The sequence below is a fragment of the Leopardus geoffroyi genome, chromosome D3 (genome assembly GCF_018350155.1).
Source record: "Leopardus geoffroyi isolate Oge1 chromosome D3, O.geoffroyi_Oge1_pat1.0, whole genome shotgun sequence".
Lineage (NCBI taxonomy): Eukaryota > Metazoa > Chordata > Mammalia > Carnivora > Felidae > Leopardus > Leopardus geoffroyi.
In genome coordinates this window covers 10,032,722-10,046,007 of record NC_059339.1, presented here as the reverse complement: position 1 = coordinate 10,046,007, position 13,286 = coordinate 10,032,722, and the positions used below count along the sequence as shown (strand labels likewise).

The 13,286-nt window shown below is 44.8% G+C and overlaps 1 protein-coding gene across 5 annotated transcripts in view; it reads left to right on the top strand.

Annotated features, from left to right (window-relative positions):
- Positions 1 to 13,286, top strand: part of HECTD4 (HECT domain E3 ubiquitin protein ligase 4) — a 194,455-nt gene that overhangs the window by 127,454 nt on the left and 53,715 nt on the right. For all 5 annotated transcript variants that reach the window (XM_045457014.1, XM_045457012.1, XM_045457013.1 and 2 more), the window contains exons 33-44: positions 222 to 368; positions 980 to 1,164; positions 3,337 to 3,490; positions 4,413 to 4,693; positions 4,913 to 5,102; positions 6,132 to 6,213; positions 7,885 to 8,087; positions 8,740 to 8,875; positions 9,944 to 10,126; positions 10,853 to 11,017; positions 11,411 to 11,580; positions 12,498 to 12,613. In XM_045457014.1, coding sequence (XP_045312970.1) covers positions 222 to 368; positions 980 to 1,164; positions 3,337 to 3,490; positions 4,413 to 4,693; positions 4,913 to 5,102; positions 6,132 to 6,213; positions 7,885 to 8,087; positions 8,740 to 8,875; positions 9,944 to 10,126; positions 10,853 to 11,017; positions 11,411 to 11,580; positions 12,498 to 12,613 — 2,012 coding nt within the window. The remainder of the gene's footprint in view (positions 1 to 221; positions 369 to 979; positions 1,165 to 3,336; positions 3,491 to 4,412; positions 4,694 to 4,912; positions 5,103 to 6,131; positions 6,214 to 7,884; positions 8,088 to 8,739; positions 8,876 to 9,943; positions 10,127 to 10,852; positions 11,018 to 11,410; positions 11,581 to 12,497; positions 12,614 to 13,286) is intronic.

Sequence of the window (13,286 nt, the reverse complement as noted above, 5' to 3'; positions counted from 1 at the left end):
CAGACTTCTCTAGAGCATGGGCATTGCGTTCGAGGCAACTTAAGAAGTGCTGCCTAACAGTCTTCTGTGGTCCTGCAGTCCGGGAAACACTGGTGATCTCTAACATCCCTTCAGTTCGGGATTCATCTAGACACTCTTGGATTTCTCAGAACGTGCCTGCTCTTATGTTCACGGTCACTTGCCATGGCTCAGGAAGCCTGCACTTTGGTTCTGTTTCATAGAATTGAAGAATTAACCTGTGGTGGGATGGTCGAGCAGGTCCAGGAAGCCTTTGGCGAGACCATGACCTCCGTGGTTTCTCTGTGTGCTCGTTACCCTATCGCATGTGCAAATAGCATCGGACTCTTGTGTACCATACCTTACACCAGGTAAGCAAGGCTTTTTACTGTGGGTGAATTGCATTGCAGTGTAGTTGCTTAAATAAAAATACTTCTAAATTAAAAAATTCCCTGGGGTTTTTTTGCTGTGATTATCCAGTGACATATCACTGTGATTAAATGAGTTTACCTCCTGACAGACACCTAGCGTTTCTATGTAAATTCCATATTATTGAATTCCTACATGATCAAAAGCGGCCAATAGGGATTATATCACATGGTCAAAAAGTAGAGGTTTGAAGGAAAGAAAAAGGCCTCTAGGAAATTATTTAATATGTTCAGCAAAAATTTTTTTGCAAATGCACATTTATTTTCTCAGTACCCTTATGAATCCCCTCATGATAAAATATACAACTTTTTTTCTGTTATAGCAACCTTCTGTTTTTACTTGGCTATTCTATATGAACAAGCCAGAACTTGAAGTTTCTTATTTATGAAGGAAATCCTCACCGTAAAGAAGTATTTTTGTGTTTGGTTATATGTGGCAGTAAAGAATGATACTGGCATGTTTTCTGCCCCTTTGATAACCTGGATCTTAAGTGAGAGTTTCCTGAGGGTTGGTCAGTTATGTTTATTTCATGTACCCTTCCTGCCTGGCCCAGGAGTGAAGAGAAGTGCCTGGTTCGCAGTGGCCTTGTGCAGCTCATGGACCGACTGTGTAGCTTGAGCAGTCAGACGGAGTCCGGCTCCAGTGAGAAACAAACCAAGAAACAGAAGGTAGCCACCATGGCCTGGGCAGCGTTCCAGGTGCTTGCCAACCGCTGCGTTGAGTGGGAAAAAGAAGAAGGTAAGAAGCAGGATCCTGTTTTAGAAGTCATTGATTTCTTCTGTTGATGTGTTTATTTAATTATGGGTTTAATCAATTAATGATTTCAGGAGAGCCTCTTCGTCAGCATGGTTCTCTGGAAATTTATGGCTACACTGACGTTAAATAATATCCTAGCCTAGAGGGCATTGTGCTAAATGAAATAAGCCAGACACAGAAAGACAAGTACTGAATGATCTTGCTCATATGTGAAATCTAAAAAAGCCAAACTCCTGTGGGGCGCCTGGGTGGCTCAGTCGGTCGAGCATCTGACTTCAGCTCAGGTCATGATCTCACATTCTGTGAGTTCGAGCCCCATGTCGGGCTCTGTGCTGACAGCTCAGAGCCTGGAGACTGCTTCAGATTCTGTGTCTCCTTCTCTCTACACCTCCCTGACTTGCACTCTGTCTCTGTCTCTGTCTCTCTCTCTCTCTCTCAAAAATAATAAACATTAAAAAAAAAATTTTAAGTAAAAATCAAAAAGCCAAACTCCTAGAAACCAGGAGTAGAATGGTGGCTGCTAAGAATTTTAGGAGGAGCGGGAAATGGGAAGATGTAGGTCAGAGGGTCAAACAAATTACAAAGTGAATAAGTTCTCCACACAACACACACACACACACACACACACACACACAAACACACACACACACAAACACACACACACACAGGTAATTAGTGAGGTGGTGGATATATTAACTAGATTGCCGTAATCCTTTCAGAGTATATATACATATCTATATCTGTAATCACGTAGACCTTCTAAAAAATGCACATTGAACCACCTAAATTGTATACGACTTGTATTTGTCAGTCATACCTCAGTAAAGCTGTGGCTGGGGAGGTGGGGGGATGGGGAATGATAATCACCTGAAAGAGTACAGTAAGCCAGCAAACTGAAAAGATACCTCATTTCCTTTTTGTCAATTCTGCTAACAGTCTCCAAATAAATACTCTTATGAAATGGTTTAGTTGCATTTTCAAGTGCCATTTCCAAATTCTGTTTTTACCAATCCAGTTGAAAAAGTGAAGTTGAATATCCCATAATATCCCAGGCCTGCGTATACAGCTTGTTGACTTCTCTATTTATTCCTTCACTGTGCACTCTATTGTCGAGAGCCAGGCGTAAGATGAACAAGACTTTGACTGCTCTTACTCTTAAGAAATAGGGTGCAGTGGGGGAAATAGACCAATGAACAAATGATCACAGTGTGATCAGTGCCACGTTTTAGGTGCCTGTGAAGTGCAGAGGGAGCACAGAAACCGTGTGTGTAGGCACAGGGATCCAAGACAGCATAGAAAGTTGAGGAAATGACAGCTAATTTGCGTGGCTTTTTACAAGAGCTGCTTGGTGCGGGGAGGGGCCTCTGGATCTACAGTGAAAATGGAAAGATCCCAAAAGGTCTTTAATTGTGTTTGAGGAGAGGTAGGGTGGGAGTTTTAAAAATCAACAGGTTTTCGGGGCACCTGGGTGGTTCAGTCAGTTAAGTGTCTGACTCTCGATCTCAGCTCAGGTCTTGATCTCAGGGTCGGGAGTTCAAGCCCCATGGTGGGCTCCACGCTGGGTGTGGAGCCTACTTAAAAAAAAAAAAAAAAAATTAGGGGCACCTGGGTGGCTCAGGCAGTTAAGCGTCCAACTTCAGCTCACGTCATGATCTCAAGGTTTGTGAGTTCAAGTCCCACATAGGGTTCTGTGCTGGCAGCTCAGAGCCTGGAGCCTGCTTCGGATTCTGTGTCTCCCTCTCTCTGTGTCCCTCCTCTGCTCACACTCTGTCTCTCAAAAATGAATGTTAAAAAATTTTTTTCAAAACAAAACAAAAATCAACAGGTTTTCATCACAGGAAGAAAATGGTGATTCTTCCCTATTAATCAAAATATGTTCCTTAGTTTTGTGTGAATTCTATTCGGTTTTCATTAAAAATAATTTTCTTTTCCCAACATTAAATCATCTTTTTTACGTGCAGATGTTATCTAATGAGACAGTATTTTGGTAGCTAATGGAATACTGAGTAGGTTAGAGAAAAGATTGGGCAAGAGGAGGGCTTTAATGTAGGGAGGCTGAGAGGATTCACCATGCCTGCAGGCTGGCCATGGCTTCCTCGGGTTCTCACCTTGCTTTTTCTTTTTTCTTTTTTTTTTTTTTTTTAAACTCTGTAGGTGGCTCCACAGAGGCCGTGCACTCAGGGCTGGCCCGTCAGGTGTCCAGCCTTCTCACCAACCATCTTGCCCGAGCAACTGAGTGCTGTGGCAACCAGGCCGCCGGGAACGATGCCCTCCAGGATGTCCTTAGTCTTCTCAATGATCTCTCAAGGTATGGAAGGCCCAGCCGGAGCTGTGGGAGAAAGTGGCTTTCCTCTTGAATGATTGGGGTTCCTTTGGGTGGTGATTGTCTTTGAAACATCTAAATCATGAGGCCATTCTGACCTGCTCCTGCTTCAAGAACAATAGAGAAGAAAAGCATTGGAAAAATAATAGTTCCAAAGCGTGAGGGTTATTTAGGTGAATATCTACATTATAAGTTGATGTCATTTGCTTTAATGTTTTGCTGGCAACAGCTGCTAGCCTTTCAAGTAGAACAGTTGCATTAAGTAACCCCAAATCCTTATACTCATTATATAGCAAGGTAAAGAATAATCAGTCAGGACCTGTAATTGACTCATGTTCTCATACTGATGAAGTCAGATACTTCAGAAAGAAGATAATCTGCCGGGGGGGAGGAGGGGGTGGTTGGTTGATAACATCCTGGGTGAGGGGTGAGGTCCACAGCGGCTTGTCTACATAAGGCTGCTGTTCTTTGGTTTCTGCTCGACTTGGTTTTCTTCTCAGTGAGATGTCACAGGTTCAGCTGGGACAGATTGCAGACTGTTGAGGCTTATACAATACTGTGTGGTATCTTTGGTCTTGAAGCACTCCTTAAAAAGGAATAAAAGGTTAAACGGAAAGTCTCCTAGTTTGGATTTCAGAGTCGTAGTGCCCTGTGAATCATGCTGAACTGTAGCATCGCAATTAAGTAAACATTGGGCATCAGCAACTGCTCAGAAATGTTTCGTTTTGAGTGGTCGCTTGTGAGCCTTCATTAGATATTTACAGAAAAGCTCAGATTCAGATCTCCATGCCGAATGTGTGTCTTCCTCGTGAATCCGTTTGTTCGTCCTCGTTTAGGGAACTCTCACGTCTGAACTTCTACAGACCAACATGCCCAGTGTCGTGTGCCTTTTCTTCCCTCTTTCCAGGAGTCACATAGGTAAAGCCATCCTGAGCCAGCCAGCTTGTGTGTCCAAACTCCTCTCCCTGCTGCTTGACCAGCGCCCATCTCCAAAGCTCGTCCTTATCATTCTTCAGCTGTGCCGGGCGGCGCTCCCGCTGATGAGCGTGGAAGACTGTGGCAACGTGGAGCTCCCACCGTGGAGCTACTCCGTTCCCTCCCTAAACAGTGAGCAGGAGGATCCCAGCGACCCAGCGTCCAAGATAGCCTCATTGCTCTTAGCAAAGCTGGCAGATTACGTGGTCCCAGGTGAGCAGCTCCTGGTCCCAGCAGGGCGCTGTGGCACCCACTTCCCGGGGCAGGCCAGACTGAGCTTTCCATGGTCTATCACCTGTAGCTGCCACTGTGCCTCCTATGATGAGAGAGGAGGAGAAGGGAGAGGGAGGAAGAGAGACTCCAAAATCTGAGCTTGCCCTGTGCCGGGGAGCTGCACAAATAACATTGTGATTTTTCTGTTTGCTTTTAAAGGATGTCAGACAGTTCTCTCTCCAACTGCTTCTGAACCTGACACTACGTTGACGAAAACCAGTCCCAAGAGTTCCTTAAAAGGAGATAAAGATCCTGGAGAAGAGAGTGAAGCAGTGGATGGCAAGCTGTCTATCTTTATCCACAAGCGGGAAGACCAGTCGTCCCATGAGGTTCTCCAGCCGTTACTGAGGTAACTGATGATTGTAATAGCTCTGTGTCCTCAGACTCTGTAAGCCCCTTATGTACATCAACTATCTCCACCCTCTTGACAACCCTAAGAAGCAACCACTATTCCTGTCATCCCTGTTGTTACAGTGGAGAAACTGAGGCAGAGCTGAATCACAGACGCAGGCCTCTGACCGCAGAGTACAAGCTGTTATCCATGACTCGGTACTGTTTCTTCAGACCCAACAGAGAGCAAAAGCCCTGTTGAGAATGTATTGTTTGTGCTCAGTGGAGAGTCTGCAGTGTGATTTGGGCTTCGAGAGGGAATAACGCAGGCTGGTTTTAGTTCTTGGCATCTTTCAGCCGTTGGTCAGTTTAAGGATACCATTGACTGTGAGGTGGAGAAATAAGAGAAACTTTTTAAAACTTTAATTCACTGGAGGTGAATGGTGTGATTGCTCAACGGGAAGGTACAAATATACCTACTGTCCAAAGATTACAGACCTCCGGGGCCCTGTTGGTGGGAGCCCGGGCAATGGGAAGGCCTACCACAGCACACGAGGGAGTTGAGGACGCCTGTGTATGTCTCAGGTGGAAGACTTTTTTCTCCAGATAAATGATTTGATGATGGTGTCCTCCTCATAATTGGTCCCTTGTCTGCCATCATGGCAGCTGGAAGCACTCCTGGGCTACTGTATGAACCAATAGGGCCAGGCAGGTCCTGCTAGATGCGGAAATCACCAAGAAGCATTCTTGGGCATTGCAGGATTTTAGAGTGCAAATTCGGTGAAGGAGTGTTCGGAGAGGCAGAGGAAGCTGAGTTGTCCGAAACATCCAGTCATTCACACCAAGGCATCCAATTCATGCTGCAGTTAAAGTCCCCTCACTTTGGGATTTAGATCACTTCCCGAGTGCCTCCCAGGCCTTCTTGGGATCATAGGTCCGGAGTCTCTTGTTTGTTCAGCTTTGACCAGCACTAGGTTGCCCCACGGGCATGCAGTGCCACCTTGACCTTGCCCGTAAGATGGCCCCCTCTCTCTGCCTTCCCTTCTAGTAGCTCCGAAGGACGGCCCTTCCGACTTGGCACTGGCGCCAACATGGAGAAAGTTGTGAAAATGGATCGAGACATGACGAAGGTAAACCCGATACGGAAATATTTGCCCTGACAAGACCCACGATTGAAGGGCACTTACCATGCTGTCGGTTTTCAAGAGACACTTAAAAAAAAAAAAAAAAATTCAAGTTACCACAAGGAGGCAGGGTGAGAAATCGAAGTTACTGGCTTAACTGAAGCTGTTTTCAAGAGAACTAGTTAGAATCAATTTGTCATTAATGTTAAAATATAAAAGAGACCTCTTGGTTTTGACCTAGAAGTTTTTTCTTAGTTCTGTTAAGAAAGTTGTGCAGCCTATGGGCACCTGGGTGGCTCAGTTGCCTAAGTGTCCGACTTCAGCTCAGGTCATGATCTCACAGTCTGTGGGTTCGAGCCCCGCGTTAGACCCTTGCTGACAGTTCAGAGCCTAGAGCCTGCTTTGGATTCTGTGTCTCCCTATCTCTACACCTCCCCCACTTGCCCTCTGTCTCTCTCTGTCAAAAATAAACAAACATTAAAAAAAAAGTTTTGCAGCCTAAAACTGCAGGACACCTGGGTGGCTTAGTCAGTTGACCGTCCAACTCTTGATTTTGGCTCTTGATTTTGGCTTGGGTCATGATACCACAATCATGGGATCGAGCCCCACATTGGGCTCCATGCTGAGTGTGGAGCCTGCTTACAATTCTGTCTGTCCCTCTGCCCCACTCACCCGTTGCACACATGCTCTCTCTCGCTCTAAGAGTAAGAAATAAAAAATGAAGTTTTGTAGCCTAATAATACTTTAAAAGGGATCACACGTGAAAGGTTAGAAGAGTAATAGATAAGAAATAAAGACACATAGCTCATAAAAAATAGAAAAATATGCCCACATTTACAAATTACACAAGAAAGGATTAAAAATAGTAATATATCCTTTTTCATCTGTCACACGAAGTTAAGATCGAGAATACCCGTTGCGGTCAAGATGAGAGTAAACAGTCCTTCTCAAGTATCTAGATACAACCATGGTCTTCATGTTCTGTTGATAAGAAAACAAAGTAGAATCTGTATACCCCTAAATATGGGATTGATTAAACAAATTGTTATGTGTCAATTATACCTCAGGTTTTTTTTTAATTTAAAAATTTAAATTATATGCATACAATGAAATACCATACAACTATATAAAGAGCTGGGTAGATCTGTATATACTGATATCAAAACACATGATATTTTTGTTAACTGATAAAAATAAATAGAAAAACTGTGTGAAGTGAGATCCATGATTATGTATGCCAAAATTTGCATGGAAATAGGGGCGCCTGGCTGGCTCAGTTGGTTAAGTGTCCTACTTCAGCTCAGGTCATGATCTCATGGTTCGTGGGTTCGAGTCCCACATTGGACTCTGTGCTGACCGCTCAGGGCCTGGAGCCTGCTTCGGATTCTGTGTCTCCCTCTCTCTCTGCCCCTTCACCACTCATGCTCTGTCTCTCCTCTCTCAAAAATGGATAAACATTAAAAAAAAAAAAAAAAAACTGCATGGAAAGAAATCTAGAGGACTAACAATTGTGTGACTGGGTGAGGACATGGGATGTTTATGGGAAATTAACTTTCTACACATAGTATTTTGACATGTGAATTTTTAGAAATGAGCCCGGGTTGCCTTGGTAACCGGGAAGCAGGCTTTAACAGGTAAGGAAGCTGAGTGTGGTGACTGTCTCAAACCTCCCTCCAGGGCGGCTGCTGTGAAGTGATTACAGAAGAGGCCGCAGCCGCTCTTCGGAAAGCAACCAAGTGGGCACAGTCTGGCCTCATCGTCAGCGTTGGGCCACCTGTAGAGTCCATCAACCCAGAGACTGTGAGCGGACTGTCCACAGGCGACAAGAAGAAAACCGCCCAGACCTCCATTTGCAGAGAGAGGAACTCGGAGCTCGCAAGGTAGTCTTTCCCTGTCCACGTTTTTTTCAGAGCTACTTTGTAATGGACTGTGGTTTGGGTTTTTAATCGTCTGTCATCCCCTCGACCTGCCAGAAAACGAGGACTGAGGGCTTAAAATACCCAGCCGAGGTTGTGGCGGGTGAATAGGGTGGCGCCGCTGGCCAAGTGGGCAGCTATAGCCAGAGGGTTGTATTTCTGAGAAAGGCCACCACCAGGAACACCAGCTACGGCTTTTCTGAGCATTAGTAAACTCAGGTCTTACTGCCTCTGTTTCTTCCAAACGATACTTCCCACCAGCCCAACTGTATACAATAACCTCTAAGGAGTAGAGAGGAGTGAGTGTTGCCTCCAACAAGTCTGCAAGGTGTTCTATTCTTTCAAGCCAGGAATTAGGCGTCTTCCCTCAATCCTGATGGTTTACGCGGCTCAAGGTTGAGGTGTGTTGTTTCAGAGGATTCTTCAGCTACCGGAAGGAATATGAATGAAGTGATTTTTCTTTTCTTGATGATAATTTAGCATCTCTTTTTCTCAATGAATCCACTTTTTCCTGTATGATTAGAAAATTTTTCCATCTGATGATAACCCTAAAAGCCCCCCCATCTGCATTCTTAACCATCCCTGGGCATTGACCTTTCCCTCCTGACGCTTGCAGGACTGACCCCGTCCGACCCTTCATCAGCGGGCACGTGGCAAACAGCATGGCCGCAGAGGTGATTGCCTTGCTTCATAGCTTGCTGATGGCACCTGAGTCAAATGCTGCTCAGATATGGACCACAACAGCAGAAAAGGTTAGCACGGTGTCACTGCCTAATCGAGGAAGCAAGGAGGAAGTTTGTGTTCTGTTTCAGCATTTGAATCCTGCCTAGCAAGGGTCGTATTCTAGTAAAGAGAGATTTCCCAAATTGGCCAGATAGACTGGTTAGCTGTTCTCCCACCCCCACCAACACCACATATTTGCTTTGGTTTAGTGGTTTCACCTCTGTTAATCTACGTCCCCTGTCGCTGCCAGTTCTAATTTTGCAGAAGACTGGACTGTATTCTCAGGGAAAGAACGGAACTCCTTGTTTCTCTTTGCTTGTGTTTGATTGGTACTGACACTAGGAAATCACACAGCCTTGGTTTATTGGATTTGTTACGTGTATTTACTAGTCCTGAGGAGGCCCCTGTGATTTATACCCCCAGACTGCTCTATCAGTAATTCATCACTACAAACAGAAGTCTAGTTTCCTAAAATCTGGGGATCTGTAATCAATTCCTATTTTCCCACTGTCATTTTTCAAGTGAGTGCCTTATAGCACGTCTCAAAGAAAGTGGGTATTGAGATGTAGGCAGTATGCTGTGATGGTTTTCCATCAGGTTAAGATTTTGCTTTCGTTCTGTTAACACAGTGTTTGTCCCATATGCTGAGGTTGTGTGTGTGCAGTCCTAATTCTATAAGGCAGATACAGCATCAGTGAATGGTCATACCTCTTAGTTACTTCATCCCTCCCATAACCGAAGTTCCTTTGGGACACGGGAGCCAGGCACTGTTACAGACACTTCATCACTCTTAGTGATGACTCTTAGTCAAAAATGACTAAAGCTTTAGGAGCGCCTGGGTGGCTCAGTCGGTTAAGCGTCCGACTTCAGCTCAGGTCACGATCTCGTGGTCCGCGAGTTCGAGCCCCGTGTCAGGCTCTGGGCTGATGGCTGAGAGCCTGGAGCCTGCTTCCAATTCTGTGTCTCCCTCTCTCTCTGCCCCTCCCCCATTTATGCTCTGTCTCTCTCTGTCCCAAAAATAAATAAACATTAAAAAAAAAAAAATTAAAAATGACTAAAGCTTTAACTCCTACTACATGGCTGCTTTTTCAATGTAGGTTCTGTCTCGTGCACTGATGTACATTCCACAGTTGGGGAAATACGCAGAGAGCATTCTGGAAAACGGCAGCAGCAGTGGCAGGAAACTCGCCAAACTTCAGAGAATCGCCCGCCAGGCTGTCGCTGCACTGTGTGCTCTCGGAGGATTCAAGGAGACCATCAAGATAGGGTCTGAGGTTCAGGTAACCAGCCAGCGTTTCCCAAGTCACTGCTCTCCCCAAGTCACTGCATCCATTGAGTAATTGATCATCTGTAAGATGGCATCATCCACCCGAATGGACAAAGATCCTTGTTCTTTTGAGCTAAACAAGGAATCTGAGAAACTCACGAATTCTAATCCACACTGTGCTACAGATTACTTAAATGTTAGTACAGTATTATATAATGTTAACTATAATACTTGTGCCCTATGGTGTCACTAATATTTTAGAGTTGGGAGTTTGAGAGTCTGTCATCTTGTGATGACCTTGACATAGATTTTAGGGCCTATTATTTTATTTTATTTTATTTATTTATTTTTTTCAACGTTTATTTATTTTTGGGACAGAGAGAGACAGAGCATGAACGGGGGAGGGGCAGAGAGAGAGGGAGACACAGAATCGGAAACAGGCTCCAGGCTCTGAGCCATCAGCCCAGAGCCTGACGCAGGGCTCAAACTCACGGACTGCGAGATCGTGACCTGGCTGAAGTCGGACGCCCAACCGACTGCGCCACCCAGGCGCTGGGCCTATTATTTTAACTCCCATTCAGTGCATGGTACCTGCATTGTAATAAACATGCAGTAATTCCTGCATTCTTGTAATGCCAACTGACAACAGCTGTGAATTTGCTCCTCCCCGCCTGTCGCATGAGAGTGTTACGAACACCATCGTTGCTGGTCGGTAGTTCTAATCCATCGTTGTCTCTAGGTTTTAGGTAGAGGAATATCAGGAAGCATCGGAGTAGTGGCTTCTATCAATGAACAGGAAGGTATAGCTACAGTCATATTCCCACCCATAGACTGTAGAAAGACTTCGCAAGCGTCAGACACATTGACTATTCCATTGTCTAGACTTTGTGTTCCAAGATCAGAGGTAAGGTGATTTTTAAATGCATTATCACATGTCACTGCAAATGGTAACCATACTGTAATGAGCAATATGCACATTCATAGTGCAGAGGCACAAATACCTGGTTATCTTAAATGCTACTTGGGATGTATATTTATGTATTGGGCATAATTATTTAATAGTAACGTTTATGTGAAAATTTCACCTAGGTGACGAGATTCATCTCTTTGGTTAGGAATATTCCACAGTGTGTTATATTTTTAACTGTTTTGGTCTAGTTTGCTATTTTCTGTATGGTGATTTTATTTTTTTAACTGAAATTGTGAGAATTAACTCCAGATAATAATGCCCTCATTTCTTATAAACTAACTACGTGAATTTAACTTTCTGCCATGCCCCCCCCCCCACCACCATCAGGCACTGCCTCTTCATAAACTGTCCATTACTGAGAAGGTAGTACAGGCAGTCCAGTCCATGTTGCTTCCTCAGGAGGGAAGTCTCTCTATTCATACCTCACTTCCTGCAACAGGAGATGGGTCAGCTCCTGTGATGGCAGTCGTTCGGCTCCTGGCTGAAATAAGAACAAGGTGAGCACCCAGGCCACAGAGGCGGGGCGGGGGGACTCCACTCCTGGCTTAGTGGGTCCACAGGTGAAGTCCATGCCAACATGAGAACGGAGACCATTGTCTTGAGCTTTGTTGACTACCTTTTTGTCGCATTCCCCAATTTCTGCAAGTTCTGTTGCATTGTGTGATTTCTACACTTTGAAACACTTTAGCTGTTCCCCTAAGAATATAAGTAAGCCATCAAGATGTGGTCTATGGAAAGTGTGCCTAAGGCTCCACCGCTCTGCTTTGGTAAAAGTACTTTGTTCTGTCCCGGGAATCCTCCTGCCACTCTACCTTGTGTAAATGGGCTGGGCTGCATTAGCATACATCTGGTCTGTCGCTTTCCAAACCCATGATGAGAAAACTAGGGAACGCCCTCAACTGTTGGTGTCAGAAGGAAGAGTAGCGTTTTCTTGCGAATGCATTTATTTGGCACAAAACAACGGCAACAAGGTTCTCTTTTGGCGATGGGACTTCTTAGAAGGTTCTAAGATGCATTTTGAAGTAGGTGACAGATCAGCATACAGATTTTCCAAGCGTTTGGGTCCCTCTCGTTCCCAGAACACTAATACTGCCCGAGGGGCACAGATGAGGAAGCATTGTTAAGAGATGATGCTGATTTCTCGCGTGGCACTCTGTGTCTGCATTTAGGAGAGATGGCAACCGCTTTCCCCCTCTCTGCTTGTCGGCAGCGTCAGCAGTTACTGTGGGGCACAAGGAAAGTTAGACCACTCCAGGCCCGGGGGAGCGTGGAAAAAAAAAAAAGCAAGAGGAATGGGGAGTGTGAATCTTTTTGTAAATTACGGGACAGAATTGACTGAAATGCTTTTCACAGTTAACTTGTTAGAGAATGAACATTGATGACCTTGAAATATTGTAAATCTTTTAACATTAAGAGCATGCCTGGTCATGGCCCAGCTTTTAGAAGACAGCTTGTTTTGTGAAGAATTCATACAACAGTGTCCCGCAGCTGTTGAAGTGCTCAACCTAGTAGCCCAGGAGTGCAGTGCGGGTAAGTACCTGTGGCTTTCCTTTCCACCCGACTTTATTGAGTTTGTCAGTACATTTCCAATTTGATGATGGAATGCTAACATTTGTGTATACGTGCATGAACTTACACACGCGCACACACACACATCAAACTGCTGAGCTCTGCAGACAGCACGTATCACAACTTTTATCTCAGATCTAGAAAATGTAAACAGCTTTTACTACATGCAAAGTAGGAAATCAGCATTTAAAAAAAAATTTTTTTTATGTTTTTATTTTCTTTTTGAGAGCCAGAGAGTGCGAGCAGGGAAGGGGCAGAGAGAGAGGGAGACACAGAATCCAAAGCAGGCTCCAGGCTCTGAGCACAGAACCTGACACAGGGCTCAAACTCCCGGATGGTGAGATCATGACCTGAGCCCAAGTCAGACGCTTAACCGACTGAGCCACCCAGGTGCCCTGGAAACCAGCATTTTTAAATTTAACTTGAGGACCATGTCAGTGTCCTCCATTAATTTCACTGCATTTGTTTCCTTGCTAGAACTATCTATGAACCCATAAGGCTGCAGATACTTTCTGACCATTGTCACTGGCTACATTTGAATTCAGTCAGGAGTTTGCACTAACATCCATCTGTGTGTGTGTGTGTGTGTGTGTGTTGAAAAGTTTAAACAAACGCAAAAATAGGTACACTAGTA